The 24,220-nt window shown below is 39.5% G+C and overlaps 1 protein-coding gene across 8 annotated transcripts in view; it reads right to left on the bottom strand.

Annotated features, from left to right (window-relative positions):
* The window catches only part of NRP1 (neuropilin 1), a 134,280-nt gene that overhangs the window by 40,223 nt on the left and 69,837 nt on the right, over positions 1–24,220 (bottom strand). For all 8 annotated transcript variants that reach the window (XM_058532748.1, XM_058532745.1, XM_058532744.1 and 5 more), the window contains exon 7: positions 2,831–2,986. In XM_058532748.1, coding sequence (XP_058388731.1) covers positions 2,831–2,986 — 156 coding nt within the window. The remainder of the gene's footprint in view (positions 1–2,830; positions 2,987–24,220) is intronic.

The raw sequence follows: 24,220 nt of genomic DNA on the forward strand, positions 1-24,220 counted from the left end.
GGGCTTTTTGAGTTCAGTGTAGGGTGTGGCTTTTTGAAAATTCTAGGTTATGTTCCCAGCAATGGCACTAGGTCAAGTAGCTTCCTCTCTTTCAACTCCACTTCTTGATGGAAAATCTCATCCCTGACATTAATTAATGACTTAATCTTCTTTGGTTATTGGTAAAATTATGTTTTAGTGGTCAAAATCAAAACTGAGTTATAAATGATATGTAAGGAAAATCAGCTATTCCAGGGCTTCTGCTTCTGGTTTTAAAAATGAGTCATCTTATTCTAAGTATGATGAGGCACGTAACTGCAAATGTAATGAGCGCCAGTCACGAACCAGTTTCCCACAAGTATCTGTAGGGGCCACTCTGCCCGGGCCTGATGCCGCAGCAGTGTTCTCCAGCAAGATCTCTGAGCAATGGAGCCTGTCTGCCGTGGTGGAACACTTGGGCGCTAGACCTGCCTCAGCTGGAACTGAAAGCCCCTACTTTCCTGGCTTTTTCTTCAGCCCTGGGTTGGGGACAGCCCATGTAACGTGCCTCAGGGGTAACCTCGTGTACCTAGCACTCTGCCTCTCACACAGCCAGTCTGCCCTCCTCCTCTTAGGTGGTGTAACTAGAGCATTACCGGGCCCATCAAGGCTTGGAGATTCCTCCCCACTTTTCCGGGTACATTTGTGGAGGAGGACCATAGTTATCCAAGGCTTGCTCTTCCCCTGGGAGAAAGGGCTTGTAAAAGTTGGGGGGCTGTTTTTACTTCATGTAGCTTAAGTGGCCTGCACAATTGAAGGTAGTCAAATGCTTCACAAAGCCAGTCGTCAGCCTGATCCCTCTCCAGAGACGATTTAATATCATAATTTATCCTGGCCTGTGATGGCCTCTAGATTTCTGCCTTACTTCAGCAAATCTCTCTGGGAAACAATCTGTGTGGGAGCATTTTTTGTGTGACATGGAATAATGAGTAGCTGCCAGAAGGCGTAGAGTCCCAAACCATAGTGCTTAAAGGGTCAGTAAGTCCACTTCAGGGAGAGACGGGCAGTCTGTTAAGAGCGCTGCGTGCTCCAACATAGGTTGGAGGGGTGCACATTTGCCTCACACCGAGGGAATTTTATGTTTGCTGAAAACCATGGAAGGCCATAGGTTCCACTCAACATAAGGAAGGCTGTTGGAGGCGTGATTGGTGGAAGGCTGCTCTTGCTGAGGTATGGCCAACTCTCCTGAGGAAAGTAGGGAAGAGGGAAGAGGGCAGTGGCCGAAAGCCCCCACAGTACAGAGAAAGGCAGGGTAGGCAACACTACCTAGTCTCCAGGTGGACGTTTGGATTTCATTTAGGTCAATGAAAGCGCTCAGACAGATGCCGCATCTAATCTTCGCTGAATCCTTCTTTATTCTTCCTGCCTCTGACTCTGGAAGCGCTTCTGTGTGCAGGGTGCTCCTGACAGTGGACCTAGAGCGAGCTGTGCATTGTCAGACCCCCTCAGAACTGTGTGTGCTCTCTGACAGCACCTTCTGGGCCATGCAGACAACCATGGACAATGGCTGAAGAAGAAGTCTTGGAGAAGTAGCAGTCATTTTTTAAAGAAATGGCCTGAAGGTCTGGGGTCAGTTCTCCCTACTCTCTCTGGGTTCTGTAGTTTGTTGGTGCATCCTTGGCATGAGTGGGGTTTTTTTTTTTGCTTGTTTGAAACTAAAGCATGTCTACTCCAAAATAAGAATAAGCCACGCAACTCAGGGCCAAAATTTACTTGCTTAACCTCCACAGATGTTGACTGTGAGGGGTTTTCTTCCCCTGATGTAGGACTGGTTTCATGTCCTGCAGGGATAGCCAGTGGCCTTGAACTTTCCTGTCCATAGAACTTTTCTTTCACAGGAAATATATCCGCTTCCACCTTGCCTAAATGAGAGTGGGGGCTTTGCAGCTAATGAAAGGGAATTAATAGCTCTCTCACTTCACACCCAGGAGGGGTTTCTCAGATCCAGATCCAGAAGGAGAAAACCAAGACCATAAATGCACGGAAGAGAGACAAGGATACGTTAATTGGCCTCTTCCTAAATGTAAGATTTCAAGTTACCTGGATCTTTCCTACTACTCTTGTCGATTCCGTGCGTTTTACTCAGCCTTCAGGGCAAGCTTTTTATTTTTGGGAAACAGCGAGTATGAGTTCTCAGAAATCTTTTGATTAGTAAATCAGAGCAAGTATAACTTCAAATAAACAGGCAGGCTGAGAAAAACATCTCAGTTGCAAACGGTTTGGGGCAGAGCACCCAGGGGGCAGGGCATGGTCTCGCGGCCTCCTTGGTTGAAAGCAGTGAGCAGGTAGCATGTCATTTGTGTGATCTGAGGGAACACAATGAGCTACCTTCAGTTTTATTCATTCTCACAGAAGCAGCCAAACACACTTGTAAATTAGTTTGTGAGCCACAGCGGGTAGATGAAAAGGAGTTTTCTAAACTCAGCCTGTTACAGAAAGGAAGAAAGAATGAATCTATGAAAGAGAATGAAGAAACACAGGGAAATAACAAAACAAAACAACTCCTAAGGTTCTAAGAGGGCAGCGTTTATCCTACGCATAGTCCTCATCCCCTTGGGAGGTTTAAAGTGGTTCTTGAGTCTGACACTTAATTTGGCTGGTATTGACTTTTCTTGGAAACAGCCATATAATTTCCTTTTGGCTTCTGGATCTGGGAACATCCTTGGTCAGATTTAAATCTCTAATTGCACTCTTCATTTAAAATCAATTCAAAAATAAACCAGGCCAGACAGAAAGCTCCCAAACAAACAAGCAAAAATTGATCATCCATTTCAAAGACTGAGTTGGTTGAGAGAGTGGCAGCCAAACTTACAACAGGTTTATTTCCTTCTTTGATGGTGATCCAGTCTTCCCCATTGGAGCTAATGTCTATTCTGTAAGTCTTGACATAGTATTTCTTCTTGGTTTCCTTTGAAATGGCTCCCTGTGTCCCAACAGCAGTGACGAAGCGCAGAAGGCCCAAGTCTACCTGCAAGACAAGACAAGTGTGGTCATTCGCCCATCCCTGCACTATGTATGACTTGGAGCATCTTTTCCTGTGGGCTCCACAGTGTAGTTTTCATCCACCTGGCATCAGTAGACCCTAATTCCAGCTGGCATTAACAAACCCTAATTCCCCATTTCCTTTCCCTCTAAAGAAAGGCACAGACATGATAACACAGCAATTGCCTTAGGTTGGCAATTGCCAGGAAGAGATTTTTCTCATTGCTGCAACCAAGACTGCTTGATCCTTGGTATAAAAGAGAAAACTGGGTTCAATGTCATGTTGCTGTACCTTCTAAGAGATTAAAAATACTTTCCAAAAAGCACATTAATATATGTCATTTACAAACAGAAAATCAAGACAAACACACATATTGGATACTGGAGAAGCCTGGACTGGAACTCCAGTCTAACATGGACCTATTGCTCGTCATTCTTCAGCATCCTTCCTCCTTCCAAATAGAATGCAGACTGAAACAACGCTGACTTTGAGTATAAGCGTTGTGGTTTGGGAAAGGGGCCATAGATTTGTAATGTGGAATGGAGTGGAGAGGAGGAGGGCAAAGTACGGATTTTTGTTTCAGCTAAATTCCTCCCCTTCCCATGTCTTCCCATGGCCTTGCTTCTTGCAGCTCAGCTTGAGAAGCAGGTGGATTCCAAGGTATCATCTGGGAAGGACTGATGCCTCCATGCGACAACTGCTAGAGCTTGCAAGCTTCTACTGGTAAGTGTCCAATGGAGAAGTTCCTCAACACAACAGCCTTGCCGTCATCTCTCGCTAGCCTATCTGAAGGTTGGGCCACTCGGGGTGGGGAGCGTCACAGTAGTGATGGCCACAGGGTGACCGAAGCCTCAAAGGTCCATGACGTCATCCGGGAGGTCTGCAGTGGCTGAGTTGTTCCTACAGCCCTGTGATGTGAGACGGAAGGATGAAGATCTAAGCATCAGGTGCTCAAGGTTCTAGCACTGGCTCTGCCACTAGCTAGCTATTGGGCCTTGGCTGACTCACTTCATCCTTAGGCTTCCAGTTCTTCATTTGTAAAATGAAGAAGGTGGACTAGATAAGCTGAAAGGCCCCTTTCAGCTCTGACTTCCTATGATTCCATGTTTTCATAAAGTAAAATAGTTTTTTTCTTTATTTTTATTTCCAAAATTAATAACCAAGAATAATCTTAAAACAAAACCATTACTAATTTCTATATATTATAAGTATTTTCAGTTTTGTTTTATGGATACATTTGATTATTCCTAGAAAATTGTTTCCTTGTATTTATTATACCCTCTATCTATTGCATTTCTGTATAATACAGAAACTTTAAAGAAATGAAACACATATATATGGCAAATATTTTTTAAAAGACACAGAAAGTAATTGTACATTACAACTGATTAACATTAACAAGATATTTCAATAGTATATTCATTATTAAGAGGCAAGAGAATGCCATTTTTCCTGAAAACAGCAACAAAAGCCAGAAAAGAAAAACAGAAAAAACCCCAACACTATCCCACCACAACTTCTGAATCCTGCTCTCCAGTTAATACATGACAACGCAATTTTCAGAAAACAATATTTCAATTAACCTTCCAGTGCCTATAGGCACTAAAGAATTTCCTTTTATGCACAGCCTGTCTCATGAAGAATGACTATTGTCTTTATGAATTGCTTTTTCCTGGAGGCCCTTGGATTAGTTAAATCAACATGTTGCCAATTCCTTTAAAACTGAATTAAGAGTTACATCCAGGAAAAACAGCAATATCCTTGGCACATAGAAGCCAACTCGAATCAACAATAGGAGATTCCATCTAGAAAGGAAGGGGGTACCATTCAATGTAAAACAAATTTTATTTCATCACTTGATTAGAGATGTCAAGTCAATGAATGCTCTGACTGCTTCACCATATTTAAGAGAAAAAGGAGCAAGACTTTAATAGAAATTAATATTTTTAGGATAATAATGGTGGATGTTTCAAATTTTAATTTAACAAATAAATATTTACCCAACACATTTTTATCAAGTGCCTATACTTGTTAACTGAAATTTGCATTTTTTTCAAAAGTGAACCATAATGCTTTGTACAAGTTTGTGTACAAATTTCAAAAAAGGGAGGCAATCCATGTTTGCCAGATTTAGCAAATAAAAGTACAGGATGTCCAGTTAAATTTGAATTTCAGATAAACAACAAATATTTTTAGTATGAGTATGTCCCTGCAGTATTAGAGACATACTAACAACTGGTTCATTGCTTGTTTGAAATTCAAATTTAACTGGGTGCTCTGTATGCTATCTGGTACCCCTAAATCTAACTCTAGTCCAGACAAACAATCAGGTGATTTTAAGTTGCTGCAAAAACTCTCTGATTTCCTAATGCTGCAATCTGGATGTTAATGGTACTCTGGACATGGCTGCACCGAACAATTTCAACTACTTTCAAACGCTCTCAGAACACTCAGTGCTTCACTGACTGTCCACTGAATCGAGCCCATGCCATACCCACTCTCAAGCTGAAGGGCCCTTCAAGTCTTGACGTCCAAGGGAGCATGAAGCAGAGCTACTTAAATAAACTCTTCCTGTCAACTTACAAATGGCTCTTCAGTTTGGAAATGATTCAATTCCCAAGAGTGCATATTCAGCTTAGGCTGATTTGAAAGAACTCTAGAACTTCATTCTCTGGCTGTCCTTTTCCTATTTTTAAAATTTTGTTTGTAGGGAAAGATTTAGTTACCAGGTAGGAAAGAAGTTAACTGGTAGTCAACCGGAGGAATCTTAGGGACTAGAAAGTGCTTACTTTAAGGGAGGAGCAATTGACTAGAATTAACTGGGACCCAACACAGAACATCCAAGGTCCCAGATAGAAAGGCCCCAAAAGCATATGCATGAACCAATCATAAAGAAGAAAGACATTTTCTTTTCTCGGCAGCGATGACGTGCACTGGTCACCCGCCCTTGTAACTGCAAAAGTCTCCTGCTATGCTTTAAAACTCCGCAGGCTCTCTGACTTACCACGCTGGGGTACTGGAAATTTCACTTCATTTTCCTTCCTAACATTACTGCCACTGAGTTTAGTAAGGATGAATGACAACCTCATAGAGCGATTGGGCTTGGACCTGAACCAGTGCAATTAAAATCGGATGGTACCCAGAATTCTAACAAGACACAGCCTCCCCAGCGCTGTGGGAACTCCAACTGGCACAGCAGGGAAGTTCTTTTAAGTCCTTTCTTCTTAGGTCCCTTTGGACCCTCAAGTGCCTGAGAGTTGGGAGGAGATACATAACTTTCAGCCTCAGAAGCACCCCTGCTCACACTGCCGGTGGCTGTGTCAGGAGACCCAGGAGGACTCAACGCCTGGGTGTTTACACCTTTCTCATCCGTGAAGCTGTCTCTGCTAATCATGATGTTGGCCCCGATCTACCTTTATGGTCTTGTCTGCTGTATCTATTCCCCTCCAGCCATACCTTCCAGCCACGTTAAACTATTTGTTATTCCAAACACAAGATAAGCCTTTCTGTTGGCATGCCTTGACATGTAATAATTTGACTTAAAATAACCTTTTCCTCTTTTTTGACTAGAAATGACTTTTTCCTCTTTCTGGTCCGGTAGGCAGAGTAAGTCACTCCTTACCCCAGATGTTTAGTGCACAGCTCATGTCTCCATCACTAATTCACCGTGTTGTGTTTTTGCTTTACCTCCATCCAGGCTTTGATGATTTCTTCTAAGGAATATCTACTTTTCTATATAAAAAAGTAATAGATGCCTATTGAACAGTCATAAGATGCAGAAAAGATTAAAGAAGAAAATAAAATCTCCATAAGACCACCATTAGGAAATAGCCACTGATAATAGCCTTCCAGAGTTTTTTCTCCTAGGCAAAATATACGTGAATATTGTATTTTTTTTTCATAAAAATGAGGTCATATTAATTCTATGTTTGAAAACCTGCTTTTTGTTTGGTTTTGTGGATATATTTCCATGCCAAAAATATTTTTCTACATTATCATTTTCAATGGCTTCATGGTATGCCATGGTATGGTTGTAGCAAAATCTATTTAATCGGTCTGCTACCTGTGAACATTTTTACTCAACTTGATTGACATTCATTCAGTGGACACTTAATACCACTTATCTGCTAAGTTTTGTATTAAGTGGTGAGGATATACAGAGCAGTAAAGTGTGAGAAACTCAAACACTTGATTCGTGAATGGGGCAATGTACATAAAATGAGACGCAGCACAGAGGAAAGAGTAAATACTTTACCAGAGAATTGGAGGTAGGCGTGTTGGAGACATTTCACAGCTGACTTTGATGTCTAAGATTGAAGGATATAGAGTAGGAGCTTGCAAGTGGACACAGAGGAAAAGAATGTTCTAGAGGGAACGAGGAGCAGCAAGTGCAGAGGCAAGGAGGAGGAAATGAATTAATGAAATAATGGACACTAAACAACCTACCATGTTTCCCTCACCACTATAGACATTATTTGTTAACAAATATATTGATCTCTAAAAAGTATTGTGCTCTGGTCATTTTGAAGCTAAAATAATCAGTTGTCAAGAAAACCATTCAAAATCAGCCACTGGCCATGCTCTTGGTGGTTTAGCTTTTTGAATTATGATGAGCTTTCACCAACCTCACACTCTAATGGACAAGATTGGCCACCCAGACAGGCAGCTGGAAAGACAAAGCTACAACACCAGAGCAGTTCTACATAATGCCACCCCTCTGCGTTTTGGAGGGTCCATCATCCTAGACAATACTTCCTTTCTTTCCATAAACATTCAGACACACAGTAATCATAATTAAGTAACCTGCTTTTCCTAAATCCAATCAGCTATGCTCCAGTCACTATTTCATATTTTGAAAGAATATCATTATTTCACAGCTGCTTTATTTTTAATTAGAAGATGGACGTGATTTCACATCTGAGTTTGATGTACTTCTGTTTAACATCAAGGGTGATGGTGAGGGGGCGTGATGATGGGAGGGGGTACACACAGAGCTGAACATCAAATGCATTCACTAAAATCGTTGAACGTTTCACTCTGTGTGTGTGACAAACAAACATCTGGTACTCATCTGATTGTATGTAGACCATTTTACAGAAGTTTATCAAACTCCTTTTGAGTGCCAGTGGCCACTCTCTGAGTTATTTTATAGCACCATCCACAGAAGTCACCCAACATGGTATCCTGTTTCCAACATAAATATAAAATTCTAATACTCCCGGTAGAAAGTCTACCCACATCTTACTTTAACTGCGCTCCACACACAAAGAGAAGACGCTGCTAGACAGCAGATACAGAAGAAGAAAGCCCAACTTTCATTTTGGGTGGGGAGAGGCACACCACTAGAAAAAACAGCTGTCCTCATCCACTCTTGGGGGTAAGAGGACAGTGTCCTAGCAGCTCCTGTGGGGTGAGGGCCCCCACGGCCTGGGGTCTGACTATGCTCCAGACTCGCTTTTTGTTGTAAAATGTCTCCAGGTATAATCCACATGCACTTTACGGCCATGGCATTGTCTTAGTAATGACAGGAAACACATTCCCCAGATAAAGAGAAGCCAGGAGAGGCACGCATTTTCCTGGGAATCGCTGGAGGACAAAGCACATGCTTTAGCATTGTGTAGTAAATCATGTAGCAAGCCTTTGCAAACTGCTGGTTAAACACCAGCATGCAGCCTCCGAGCCATGAAATGAGTATCGTGGCTTCCTATAATAATACATAACCAGCTATTGGTAATGTCATAATGTGGAAAGCCTCACTTCTAAAATGAAAATCTGTCTTGCTCAATAAAATACTGCCCATTGAGCTAGCATTGGCAAGGGAGCATTTACCAGCTTTTAACATTCCCAAGGCAGGTTAATACAAGAGCCTGAAAAAATAAAGGACAAAGAACAGAAGTCTGATTAAAAACAGGAAAAATATTTTTTGTTGGGGGGGAGTGTGTCGGATTTTTCTTTAGAGCATCTCTGATGACTCAAAGAGCTGTTTAATTCATCGCTAGACACTACAAGCTAAAGAAAATATTTTTAAGCAATTGTCTCATTTCCTTAGATAACACACGTGTTTTTTGATAGAGCCTGAGCATTTGAACATCAATGCTGTTCTAGGATCTGTGGGCTTAATTCACAGCACCTGATCATTCTGTTCCTTAACTTAGGATCTTGGGCTTTTTATAGTTACCAATCGGAAGACAACCACTTTATAGTCAGTGACATAATTCTCTATCTCTTTATGCATTTTTTCACTATTACTGTATTACATAGAAAAATCACTGATGGCTAAAATTACTATTATTAGTAGAAAATTCATGGGGCAACCCCTATATGTGAGACATTTTCTTAGGGGCTAAATCTACATACATTATTTCTTTCAATTCTCATAAGAATCATACAAGGAAGGTTTTAGGGATAAAGCAACTGAGGAACAAAGTGATGTGTGTACCTTGCCCAAGTCACATAACTTATCAGTGACTGAGCCAAGACTTAACCCAGATGAGATCTGTGGCCCATGCACAAACCACTACACCTGTGCTGTTTCCCAATTCGTATTGTAAAAACCATGATTATCAAAAGGTTATTTAGAATTTCTTAGTAAACAATAATTAAATCTGGTATTCTTTTTGGAAATGAAATATTATTGCATAATTATAGAGAACATGAAACCATCTATAACTGCTTTGACTATCAGTTTAAAATTTACGCTGGCTACTGGAAAGCAAAACTTTGCAAATGATTCAGTTACACTGTTGAAAAACAAGACAGTAGTGATGGATCATTTTTAGCAAAAGATAATGAGGAAACGTTTTAAAATTCTGGTAAAAGAATAAAAATATCCAAGTACAAGAAAAGTGCGAAGCAGGAAGAACCTCACCAATTTTCTATCCTAGTCTTAACTGCTTGAATGAGTGTTTTTTTTTTTTTTCCATAGTTAAATTAAAGGAAAGCATTTTCCTGGGTGGAAACAAACTACTGGTGCAACAAAACCTGTGCTGATAGTAAAACAATCCCAAGTGAATGAACAGATGAATTTTCCTATCAGAAGATGTGAGCCAGCCAGCTAGAACAACATTAGATAACGCTGTAACAGCACAGATGCAGTGGGAAGGCTGACTTCCCTGACTGCCGCTGTACTTACAACAGAAAAACAGCAAGAAAAGGGGCAAGAAAGACAAAGTCCCCAAACTAGGGCTGCCCCTTTGTCTTTTTTGGCCAAGAGAAAGAGACAATGCTCACGTGGGCTGCGCTGCGTCTGGATTCATGGCACATTCTCTCACTCTCGTGTTAATTTTTTTTTTTTTTTGCATAAATCAGAAGAAACTAATTAAAAAAGAAATATTTAATTCTGATATGTTCTTTGAACTGGAGTTCCATCTGGTTCTGTTTGAATAGTAAAATCTGCTGTAGTTGTTAAAATTGGCAAGCAGCATTGGCTAAAAGAAACAAAAGGGACTCCCTTTTGTTAATACTCTAGCATTTCAACCAGAGACATTTCCAGAATCCAGCTACTCAAATCACTCCACTATGGAAACCATCAAGACTGAATGTGGAGGAGAAGAATGCTGCTCTGGGATGGAGATACTACCACTGGTCTCGTTTCCTCTGTGTGATGGAGACAGCGTTAGGCTTTGAAGGACCTTTGTTTGAGGGCAGTGCACAGGACTGTGACACGCACTCGAAAACGCTCAACTTAATTTATAAAACATATTTAAGACAAATATGGGAGGAGTATCTCCACACAGTCTATGCAAAATCTAGGTTTTTTTTTTTCTTTCCATATTTTCTACAGATATAATTGTGTTCAGAAAAATCAGACAAATATTCCATTTTAATTCCTCTCTTGATAAACCTGTAAAATCTGGACATCAGGACACAATATATTCTGATAACAAACGAGAGGAAAATGAAATCATATTGGGGTTCCTATAGACTCTGGAATACAAGTAATCAGTATCTAAGACAACTCAAAACTCCCATGTCGAGTTAAAGAGAAAAGCTGATCAATCCACATGCTTTAGAAAAGATTGTTTACATTTTTAAGACATACATTGACTTGTGAACTCTTTTCTTCTTTAAAATGAAGTCTTTTGCTTAATACCATGTTAACTCACAGATGGGAACCTCAGAAACCCTTAACAGGTCAGTCAAGAAGATGACATTTAAATGGTCCCTTCTTCCAACTAAGATACTCAGGCATTCTTGCTGGGCAGTAAAAGACTCAGAGACTTAATATTTCTAATTAACATTTTTTGAATGCTTGTTTGTAAGTTACACCATTAAATTTAAAACCTGAGCCTAATCCTTTGATCTGGAAAGAGGACAAGTACTCAGAACAGACCAAATGTAATCCCTAGAAACTTGGTTAAGAATTTAACTTAAAAACTCTATAATAAAATTACTTAATTGGAATGTCTTAAGAGAAAAAAATAAGTATGCTATGGTTTAAAACAAAAAAATTGTAACCAGCTTCATATATATGTAAACATGTATAGATCTCCTAGTTAAATGCCCCATAGGAGAGCAAGATCAACAAGATTGTGTATACAGATCTCTGGCTACTGATGTTGTCTCTGCCAAAACAAAGAGGGCACAGCAATGAAAGAATGGATAAAGGATAGTCTGGATTACAATCACTTGAAAACTTAATAGCAGAATTTATTATCTCTGCACATAATTTTAGTAGGACTGTATTATGTAGATAAAGCATTTATCATTATTGTTGTTATGATTAGAAACATTTTGAGGCAAGCTAACAACTAATAAATAGAGCCAGGGTGCATGCTCACCCAGATGTGTCTTAAAGCTCAATGACAGTGCTTCACACATCGTAGAAATTAAAGTAGACTGAAAAATGCCAAGTGTCCAGATTAAAACTTTTAATCCATTAAATTCAACACACATTTACTATATGCCAGGCTCTGGAAGCAAGTAGGCCTCTGCAGAAATAATGATGACACAAGATTGAAAGTCAAAAGTGGCACTGTGGAAAGGGAAAGAATGGGCTTTGTGGAAAAGAGGTCATTTGAATCATTAAAACCGGACCTCATGGGCGAGGATAAGACTTTGGCTGGGGAAAGAGCCAAGGTTGGTGAGCTAAAGGCAGAAGGAAGAGGAAAAAAAAAAAATCCCACCCAACTGCCTACATTTCAGAATATCTGATATGATGAATACTTTCCTTCTATCTAATATCTCCTGGCAAAATTCCTTTGGAGAGAGAAGATGAGTCCCCTCTCCAATCCCCCTCCTCACACACGTCACCCTCTGTGTGGGCCTTCATGAAGGCTGCGAGCCTAGGCAGGAAGTGTTTGGTTAGTGACAGAGACAATGCAATCTTATTTGTGATTAAACTTGGAGCTCATGACCATGCACTGCACTGCTGAGGTAACTCCGCTAAAATGTGTGCTCTCACTGCCTCTGGGAATCTGAGCATTCCTGGGAAGGGAACCTAAACCTCAGTCTGCATGAGTCAGAGACGCCTCTCTTGAGCCTAACAGCACACTCTGCGGTCCTACCCTAGGTTTATAGCTACATTTAAAATAAAACATTTCAATGAAATGGCATATAAAGTGCGTGATGTTTTCTTCAGGGATTCACACTGCTATCAAAATCATGCTGTTTGCTCCTCAAACATTTAAGGAGGGGGCAGTGAGTTCGGCACATGAGTTTATAATGCTGGGTATTTTTGTTTCTAATATCCATCGCACTCAGGAGGGAAGTTGGTGAAGGCAATTATTCATTTATAACACAAATAAGTGCTAGACACTTGGGTGAAAGAGAGGGAAGGGTACCAGATTCCTGCCCTTCAGTCATGAGGGAAAAAGTCAAGTAAATCACAAATCTCCATATAGCGTAAACAGACTGCAGTAAAAATACTCAATGAATTCTAGGACTACAGGGAAAAAACTGGGGTGATGCAGGCAGCATGTGATGGCATAAAAGCACAGGCCCCAGGAGTATCTCTGTGGCTTTGACATTAAAGAGTGACCTGGACAATGTTAAGCAAGTTAATTAGCCATTCCAAGCCTTAGTCTCCTCCTCTCTCCAACAAAAATACCAATGCTTAGCCCATTTAGTTACTTTTCATGGTTATTATGAGGAGCATAATGATGCCGTCGTACACACATTCACCATCAGAATGTGACCCTAATATTTTTTCCCCTTAGTCAGTTGGGTAATTGGGGTGTGCATGTGTGTGTGTGTGCGTGCGAGTGTGTGTGTAGATTTGCTCGTAGTACCTGGATTACAACTCCTTTGAAAGAAGGAGAGTTTTCTTTAACTTTAAATTCACCTAGCCCTACATGCAATGTCTAATCCTCAGCAGATGCTCGATAAGTTTGTTGAATTTACATTCAATGCAGTTCAAGTCCAGCATTGCTGGCAAGATTTGAAACTCTTTTCTTCCAAACAAAAACCAACTGCCTGTCATTAAAGTCAATATTAAAGCATTTAGGCAACTAACTGGTACTCTTAAGCTAGGAATGTGATTATTCTTATCTTGGTGTTTATAACCACAAATATTATAACTACTCATAAAATTTCCAGTCCTTTGAAAAGTCCACTACTTAAAGCTAGAGTCTGCTGAAGGACGGGGCAAGGTCCATGCTGTGTGAAGTATTCCTTTTCATTTATTTCTCCAATGACCTCTCATTAACTTTATAAGTATCCCTTTTCCCAGAAGTTACCCCAAAGGGCAGAAGGGCTTAAATCACTTTTTGACTCTATCTACCATGTTCTCAAAGACCTCACGCAAACCTCTTCTCAACCCTTTTATTTTAGAGCTAACTTATTTGCAAGCATGATGTCCACAGGATGTTTGTATTGGATGTTTACGTACATGGTATCTTAGACTTTTCCCATACCCTTCCTGTATTTTTCAACAAGTAACAACATCAAAATGTCACTGCGTTAACTATAGGTCTCCATGGTTTCATCTAACATGTGATCTTTATAAGATGTTGGATTATAGTTCTGTGTGGCTAGGGAATGAATGCAGATTTCAGGTCTTTTGTGATCTTCGTGTTTGTCTCATGGTCTCTGAGAAGCGGCCTCACAAGCAAGCCTCATGAGGAGGCACTGGAGCTGGCTCTGCACTGAGGAGGGGTGGCATAACGCCTTCCCAAGGTGCAGTGACCTCGGTTAGGGACGCACTTCTTTCTAGTTTATCAGCAGTTTAAAGAGATTTTCAAACCTAAAAGACCAAGTAAATATTAAATAGCATGTACAGGTAAGGTATATTTCTGTTTCAAAAGTTGGTGTTCTATGCTACCCACAAAGTTTTATCTGCACAGTTGGAGAGATTCCTAAATGACTCAAGATAAACACACATTTGTACTCAAACGGCATCTGTGTGTTCCAGCACAAACAAAATGACTTGTTTATTATTAGTTTTGCAGTAAGTCACGCCTTTAATTTTCCTCCCTCCTCTCAAAAGCTTGGCTTCAAAAACAAACACAAGGATGAATTTCTGGAAACTAAAGACTTGCAGATGGGGGTGATGGTCTAAATCAGTCTCTTGGCCCATAAACGTTGACAGAATCCTTTTACACCGATTTTCCATGTATTTCTCAGTGCTCTAGGTGGGCCTCTCACGTTAATGAGAGTTTCATGTGCTGATGGAGAATCTGGACGTGCAGGTGTCCAAGAAAACTCTACTTGGCATTAAAAATCCTGCAAGGAGCTGATGGGATTACTGAGATTAAAGTTGGTCACCCGCCTAAGGTTATAACGAATATTGCCCCGGAGACAAGAAAGAAGAGAAAAAACAGGCTGCCTAGGTACAGCTGCTTGTCAGAAAGTGTGTATAAACAGTTAGTCTCTGAAGGCATGCCAATCATTCCTGAGAACAGATGAAATGAACTTCGATATTTAATATTTGGTCAACAGTGTTTTTCCCTGTTGGAAGCTCACCATTCAGCTAGGAAGTATATACTGATTCTTTTTTGAAGGAAGTGTATACTGATTCTTTTTTGAAGATCACTTATAAAAGGAATGAAAAAAGGCTTGAAATCATGCATTTTCAAAGAATTACTCTCTAAGAGAATCACTTGTAATTACAATTCACAATTGATATTCTATAATTTTGGACTGAGCAAAGGCCAGCCTATGGCAGGAGAAAGGCAGTCAAGTTGGAGACTCCATGGATGGAGTTGAAAAATGAAAAGAAGGAAGGGAGAAATGTTATACAATATCAGTCGTTTCCTGATCCACCCAGAAGGAAGTAACAAGGTGTGGCATCGTTCTGTGCTCTGAAGACATGCTGCTTTGCCATCCAAATGCACTCAGTGGACAGAACTGCAAATTCTTTTCACGTTCTGAAAAAAAAATCTATCTACATTCATTCATGCATTTCAGCCTGGGTCACACAATGGGAAAAACGCACGACTACCTTCAAACCACAGGAGAACAAGCACAGATGCTATGCTAAACATATCATGTGATTTCTCCCCCAGCACCACCCGAAGTCCTCGACATAACGGAAGCTGGGACTTGCATTTATCCACTGGAACTCTTAACACATGGTCGGACACATCTATTTCAACCACATATTTGGAGGTGACAAGAGGTGAAATGTTTTCGTGGTGAACATAGCCACACTGTTGTGTGTGTGATGAGGGGCAAGGGGCAGGGCTTCTCGACAGAAAAAACAGAGCTAAGGCACATATTTGAAAGTGCTGAAAAAAGCATTCCTTTCATATAATCTTGCAGGTTTTCAGAGCAGTAAGAATACTATCACATCGTCACTATACTTTTAGATGCAAAGTTAAGGATGAGAATGCATCACTTTGCATGGTTTTAATAAAACTGCCAGTGTTTAAAAAGAAATGGAATGAACTGTTCTTAATCTGTTTGAATTACTTTTGATAAAAAGATTTTAATTGAGATGAATTTTATATGAGACACATGAATATTCTAAATCTAGACACTTGAAAAAAAGATAAGTACATAAACAGATGTTCACATAAACTCTTCTGGAAAACAGCAAAGTTCTTAGACTAAGGGAACTGAATTATTATTACAGAAGGTGATAATGAGAGTTGAATTTCAGCATATACAGGCTGAACCTCCAATTATCTATTCCTGCCTTCTTTTCTGTTTTGTTCTGCTCCCTAGAAGACACAGGAATGTCCAGATGGAGGTCATGTAAGATGCTCTCAGATTTATCTTAATAAATGAGATTCATTTATTTACTAGTGGATGATTTAGACGAAATATCGTGTTAAATGAACAAATGTATTGACTGATTTTTCTTTACATGGTAAATAATTGTTAAATAAATGAATTCTTACCACCTTGGTATTGGACCTTTCTAAATAAATAACAGCATCCTAATAAATGAATGCAATATTTGAAACACAAAACTACAGAAATAGTATAATATATGTGCTATAAAATGTTGCTGATTGAGAACAGCAATGACTAGTCTAGATTTTTAAAATAATGTTTAAAAAACTGGACCACGAAAATTCTTCATACTCTATCTTCACTTTTTAAGACTGGGAACTTAAAAAAAAATTCTTTTCTCCCCATGAGCTCTGCGTACCTCCTGAAATACCATTTTCTTCAGTATTTCACATTTCATATGATTTGTTAACTTCTCATTATCATGAGTATTTCCCACTGCAAATTTTATATTTAATTTCCAGATCTTCAGACTTCAGGCTCTGTCAAATTTCTTGCACCTGTAGCCATCAGCCTGTACGTCTACCTGGGTCTCTGTCTCTCTCTCTCTTCTGAGACGGGGACTACCTGCACCAGTTTTAGCTCTACGTAAACGTATCAAGTCTCAGAAGCATAAGACAACTCTAATGACTTTCTTCATACACCTGGATCCCTGGGGCAGCTTTTATCCCTTTACTTTTCTGGGTTATTATCATGGCCTGTAACATGCTCAGAGTTGAACGTGGTATTTGTCTTCTTAAGGAAAGAAAAAAGACCAAGTATTGGCAGGACTTTAAGGTGTGACAGTCTGTAATGGCGGGTAAGCCTATGCCTTACAGATATTTCCTTCAGAGACTGGAGAGACACGAAAGATGAACTGGCTACGCTTCATCTTACCTTCCTTAGTGGGCTGCACTTGCCTGTGAGTTAGCACAAAAGAACCAAGGAAAACAGGCTCCACTAGTGAAGTTTCTATGTGAAATCCTCAGATAAGCCTCATGGTGAAGCCAACCTAAACAATTACTTGATCTAAGGAAAGAAAAATCTTTTTAATTAAAAAAAAATTTTTGCTATGTGCTGCCTCACATGATTATCACTAGTATTTAAAACGAATTCCAGCAATGCTTCATATATTTATATTTTCATTTAGGCAAGCCCAGGGCACCAGCTGATAGAGTAAATTTATTTTTAATAGAATCACAAAATCTTAAATGCTTGAAAGGACTTCAGAAGCTGTCTGGTCCAATCACCCATCCCCTGAAGAATTCCATCTATAGCCCTCTCAGGCTTGCTAAAAGAATAAAGGGGCTTATTTATTTTTCTGCTAAATCCAGAAAATGTAGTTAGAAGTTCAAAGCATTAGAACTGTAAGAAAAATAAAACTTTGGTAAAATTAAGACTTCATTCTTCTGAAGGAAGGTCATTAGAATGCCATAAATGCATTTTTGACCCCTTGAGGCAAAGAGAGCTGAAAAAATAATGCACAAGTCACTTGCACAAGTGCATATGTGATTATTCCGAGTCCTAACGTGCAATTAGTCGCAAATGCTTATCGTGTTCAAGAGTTGGAAATATAAAAGCATAATGCATTTTATTACTATTGGGAGTTATAGAGCAGTTTTTATTTAATCTACTTTCTTCTCTTTATTTGAACGTGAAATTTCAATGAAATTAGAAGGCTGGGGGTGAGGGGGAGAAAGGAAACAAGTGTGTGTGTGTGTTTCAGGTCAGCATCCAAAACTGCTGTTTTGACGTGGCGCTTTCAAATGGTGCCTTAAATGAGAAATATGTGAGAGAACCAAATACCATCCACGTCCTGGCTTTAAAATTTCCAGGGTGCACCTTTTTCACCTTTGGAGAAGGCTGCCATGGATGTGCTAGAAACGTTTCAAACTGTGGGTTCTGCCAATTCTGAAGAACATACATTTTTTGCTCTGGGGCTTTCAAATTACAATAGGAAAGTTATTTAAAGCTTGGGAGTTCATGTGTTACATTACACGCTGCATAAACGTAGCCATTGCTCCTAAATGAGAACATTAATGCACTCTGTAAAAGGTACAATCATTACCGCCAGGACAGAAATCAACAAACCCCACCAAAGGAATTTCTTAAAACTGCTATCATAAAATCTGTGCATGTTATGGATTTCATTAACATTTTACTCCCTGAGGATTCCCAATTGTATAATAACAAAAGTTCTTTAAATTTTAAATACCACAGACAGGAACAGCCTTTCACCCAAAACAGATGTGAAACCATCAGCCTTGCCTTCTTATTGGTCCACAGATATGAAACTGGCTAGTAATTGATAGCTCTTTATGTGTTGTTGTTTAGGTTACTGAATTGGAAACTTAATAGTATTTTTCCCATGAAAAGATAAGCTCATAAGCAATAGACAGGCTTTTCAAACACAGTTCCTTACTCTTAATTACATTTGAAGTTAAAAAAAAAGAAACACATTTGATTTATATACTGCAGAAAAACTACAATAAGTAGGCAAAGTCAGTGACACACGACGTCCAGGTGTGGAGGAGCTCATTTCAGTCTGATTTTTCCTACATCTTGTCAGCGATGATTTGTGATTTTTACCCTTGCGCTTCCTTTTCTTAATCCCGTCCTTATCAGTGCACTTTGAGACCCAAGCACGCAGTATTCTAAAATAACATCTGTATTTATTTAGCTAAAAACAGTTCACTTTTGAAAGCTAAAAATAGGAAGCTTAAGATAAATAAGCAAAGAGGTTTATGATGCTATTTCCCTGCATAAGGTAAACAGATGCATCTGTATTTTTGGAAAACAAAGAACCACAGTTCTATTCAAATAATACCTACGATAAAAGTGGTTGAAATGTTACAGAAACCAATCAAGCAACCAGTTACTTTTTCTTCAAAATGTTGACCAGTCTAATTACTTAAAAAGTGACTTGATTAAGATTTGGGCATCTTCTACACCAGTGATTTTCAACTGGGGCTCATTTTGCCCCCAATAGGACATTTGGCACTGTCTGCAGACATTTTTGATTGTCACGATCTATGGGTGTGTGTGGAAGTTCCTGGTTTCTAGTGGATGGAGGCCAGGGATGCTGCTAAACATCCTACAACGCACAAGACAACCTCCACAAGAAAGTATTATTCAATCCAAAATGTCAGTATTGGCCAGATGGAGAAACCCTGCTCTAGACACAGCCCAATCATTTGTTTAAGCTAAAGCTTCTGCAGTAACTGTTCAATTTAATAGACATCATTTGCCGATCAACAGCTAAATAGGGATATGCTTGGATTCTGATGTGCTTGCTTGGTCTTCAGGAAACCACCTTCAAAAAGGGACCCAAATCCAGTTTCACATACTGTTACAATTAAGTTGTAGCAAAGAAGTGGGAGCAAGGAATCTAAGATTCTGGTCCAGGTTCTGTCGTTAACTTGCTAGGTGGTCTTGCAAATCACCTAACCTCTGAGCATATGCAAAATAAGGAATAGATAAAATGATGTTTGCATCTGCTTTTAGTCTTATCCTGAAAGTTGGGATATCCTAGAAGGAAAAAAACTTCTCCTCTAGAATGTAACTATGAATGTTGGTTCCTAATAGACACTGGCATGAAACAGTAAGAAACTAAAACTGTAAGCAACGTGGAATGTGCATGCTATACTAATTAATTTATTTTTAAGTGTAATTCTACTTAAACAGTTGTGGTTCTTTCAATATTGTCTTTCCAGTGATGCTTCATCATAAAAATCTAAGAAGTTTCTTTAAATGTCATACATTTCCTTTAAGGTGTGTTCACATGAAATATGAATTAGTAAAATCATTTTTAAAACTGAATTAAGTGGTCAACTTGACCAAAATGGTTAAAATCATCTTGGTATTTTCTATATGACAAAACAATCAGTTAAAAATGTCTAAATTAATTATGTCACATGTGTGTTGTTTTCTTCAAATCATATTCTCCTTAAAACACAACAAAAAGCTCTGAATTTCACTGTCTCTATATACATTTCCTATATATATCTTCTTCAAATGACTTCCTAAAATGTGAAAAACCAAGGTACCAGAGAAAGTATTAGGAAAAATTCCTCAGGAGACAGTAACTTTTGGAACATAGATTTCCCGGGTGGAAACCCAGTCATAGATAACAGACCTCTGATGCATGAAGGGTAGGATGAGAAGCATTTATTTTCTGCAGAAAGTGGAAGTCAATACAGAATCAGAATAAGATAACCAAAGGCTCACCTTGGAGACTTTTTTTTAAAACAAATTGTCTCCCTTCCAGATCAATGTTTTAGCTAAAGTAGCATGTTAATATTAGTTGCAATAAATACACACACACACAGAGCACACCTGGAGAATAAACATTCAATTAAACAGCTGTATTTTCCCTAAATGTGCCAACATTATATTTTACATGCATCATTCCACATTTGGGTAACCCAGTGAGCTATTTTTGTCAGTTCTCTAGTGACACATTTATAAAGTATCATTTTATTGCAATTTACTAATGATCTGAATGAGATAATGCACCTCCTAAAGTGTCTGGTTTATAAGCCGAGTGTCTACAAACCTGGCTCAATATAAGCTGTGGATTAGTTAATTTAGCAGATGGAACCGATTTTGCACACAGCATTACAGACTATAAACCTGCTAGAAACTAGCAATTGTATGAAAAAATCAAAAACTCCTTCATAGGAGATACCTATTCCATACTTATCACATTAATATAAAAGAATGGAAGATTAGTCCAGAAAGCTTAGAAGGAAAGAAAATTATATATGAAACTTGTTAAAATAAATGACATGCTAAAGCTTTAAGAAAAATGACTTCAGTTTCCACTTTCAATTTTGGGAGGCCCTAATTCTAAAGATAAAAATAAGGTTTTCAAATAACAAATTCTAATCAAATAAGCAGCACTCACTTCTCCCACCTAAAATTTGATAAAAACATGTAATAATACTGGCAGAGAGAACATTTCCAAGAATTCGTGAGTTATTTCATTCCATTTGGCATTTAAAGGAAATCCAGCTAGCCTCTTCTTAGCTCCTGAAATCAAGTCTATGCCTTTAAATTATCTTTTGTCTCCATTCTCAGCAAGTTGTAGCTGATAATTCAAGTTCTGAATCATGACAGAGCCACTTTGGAAGTTGCTGGTGGCAACCACGCACAGCCTGGATGGATGTTGGGGGAGCCTAGGGGTGGTCAATCTCGAAGGACCTCCTGGACTAAAGGCAAGACCCTGGGGCAGGGGTTAGGAACCAGGCTATCGGAATGAGTCTCCTCTGGGACCCGTGAGGCCTTAAGATGCCACCAGGCTTTGTCATTTTTCTCTGTATAGTTGGCCTGGCCCCGTTTAACTCCTTTGAAAGAGGATGAGGTGAAAAAACTCACAATTAGAACAGCCAAAGAGCTATGCAAACTCCAGCTGCACCCTGGGCCTGTGTCAGATCTGACCGCAAGTGGTGACTCACCAGTTGCTGCCCGCCATCCAGATCTCAGTGCCTACTGACTTGCTTCCCAAGTCTGAGGAAGGAAGTCCACTTCAACTGTGTAAGACTGATTTTTCCCACAAGTTGCATCTTTTCTCCAAGTTGGGATTTGGTGAACCACTCAACCTCTCTGAGCCTGGGTTTTCTCACATGAAGATGGGGATGTAAATCTCTGGTCTGCCTAACGTACATTCTAAGACTAAAATGGGATGTGTGTGAAAAGGTGCTTTTAAAAAGGAAAAGTGCTATAGAAACATAAAGCTTTGTTGTTAGAACATCTTACAATTAATTTTAAAAATCCACAAAGCAACCTGAAGGCCTCTTGGATTTGCCCAGTTTTGCATGTTGACTTTAAGGAGGGCACCTACTTTCTTTGACACTGTAGTTGTGAGTGAGTGATCATGACTGAGTGTGTGTGCATGTGTTGTTGTGGGTGTGTTTTGATTCTGTTCAGCCCACCCCCTTACCACACTAACGCTTTTTGTTACTGGTATCTGCTGTCAAAGTTCCTTCAGTTAGAAAATGGAATATTATCCAAGAGAAATACATATAAGGCAAAAGGACAACACAGAAACAACCTTCCTCAGAAGGTTAGCACTAGCTCCTCTCTTCTGGAACTTTCCTTCTCCTTATACCTCAGAATAAACATCTGTACTAGAAAACGTAGTGGAGTGAGAAGGCACTTTTGCTTCAGGGGCTTGATGTATTCTTACAACTACAGTGTCTTTTTGGAGGTTTCCTTCTTCTGTGTGATTAATCCATACTAGGGCTGATTTACCAAACCAAACAGGATGTGGTTTAGAAGCCAACTTTCTGCTTTCTGCTCCTCTGGAATAAGTGAAGGCATAAATAATCTAGTACTGAAATTTTTCTCACAGAAGACAATGCCACCAAATTTGGAGAAGAGTAGAGTTTCAGCCTGAGTTGGCTTGTCAAGTAATTCTATTTCTAAAGTCACTGGAGGGTGTGTTAATCGATTAGTCCCTGGTGCCATTTTTATTTCTTTGGATGAACAAAGTTCATATCCCATCCAGGCATTATGTCTCTGCCTTTTTTTTTTTCCTTGTCTCCTGGCATTTTAATCAGGGGAAAGTCACAGTTGTTTTGAGGAAAACACTCCCAAGAGCTTTAATTAAAGCTAGAAGGATAAATCTGTTTACAGTGTGGTGAACACTATCATTAATAAAACACTGAAATAATTAACGAATTAAATTGTGCTTTGTGTGTGAATGGCTACACTTAGGATCTATGAGAACATGTCTCCTGAACAGACACATATGCTAAGCACTTAGTTTGCAGAGATGAAAAGAAAAAACTGAGATGCATTTCTCCGAGATTCATAGTGTTGTAGCCTGCTAGAGCTTGAATGGAGAAAAGAAACTCTGTTTCAGTGAGGGTAATGCCTTGGGCTCTAATGATGTGTTTGAAAATTAAGAATTTTTATAGCCTCACTGATATAGAGTCTTTTTTTGAATCCTTGATTGTTTAACCAGAAACAAAAGGAAGAAGAAGATTAAATTAATAATAAGATAAACAGTTCTAGGACACAGACCAGAATGTCATACTCTGAAAAAAATGGGCAAATTTCACAGTGTGATTAACTCTGCCATTGACAATTAAGAGGGTTTCGCCGCTCAGGATATGAAGGGGTCTTTTAAGCAGGATGTGACTGTGTGCAAAGCTCCAACTCGGGACTTCCCTTCATGTTCCTTCTCACTCAAGCCCCTCTTGACTTGTTTTTAAGCTTCTGGCAGACAACAGATCTCACAGGAAGCACCAACGTGGACGTTCGTATCGATGGTTAATGATGCATTGTTTTTTTATGTCACTCAGTAATTTCCTAGAGAAAACAATGGGAACCAAAGACTGTTCCTGTCTTGGAGGAAAGTCGGCTTCCAATACTGCCTTATTAATTTAACATATGCAAGTGTTTGTCCTTGTTGCTACAGCAACATGTGTTGTGGGGTAGATTTCATGCAAAATGTGAAAAGCTGAACAAGAAAACAAATGCCATCCACATACTGATGCGCATATAAATAGAAACGTATGTGTGCTAACGCTCCTGTGATTGGAGGTGCGTGCGTTCTGCTCTCAGGCTCAATTATGCTGTACTTGTTGGTTAATTTATAAAACATCTATCCGATGAAAACAACAAGCCAACCACTTCCAAGGAGTTTCAGAAAAGCTAGAAACACACGAAATTATTCATAATTAGGTGATGGGTGGATGATGAGAGCTCCCTCCATGTACACAGACACAACAAGCATATAAATTAGCCCACTGAGCTCCTGAAGGAGAGAGAATTTCACCCCAAGATGAACTGACGCTAAGCCTCTCTGGCATTCACCTTCCTGAGGGGCGGAGGAGCAATGACCTGCACTCTAGGTTTAGAAACAGCAGGCACCCAGCTCATCTGGGTGTGAGCCTTCTCAGCACGAGGAAATCTACGAAGGGAGGCGACTGATGCTGCCTAAGGTACACCTGAATTTATCTGACTGGTAATGAGTGATAAAGACAGAGCACACTGAAGCGTGAAGAAGCAGGTGCCGGAGTCTGACAGACCTTGCTTTCAAGTCTGGTCACTAACTGTGAC

Source organism: Diceros bicornis, chromosome 36 (assembly GCF_020826845.1).
Source record: "Diceros bicornis minor isolate mBicDic1 chromosome 36, mDicBic1.mat.cur, whole genome shotgun sequence".
In the NCBI taxonomy this organism is placed as follows: domain Eukaryota; kingdom Metazoa; phylum Chordata; class Mammalia; order Perissodactyla; family Rhinocerotidae; genus Diceros; species Diceros bicornis.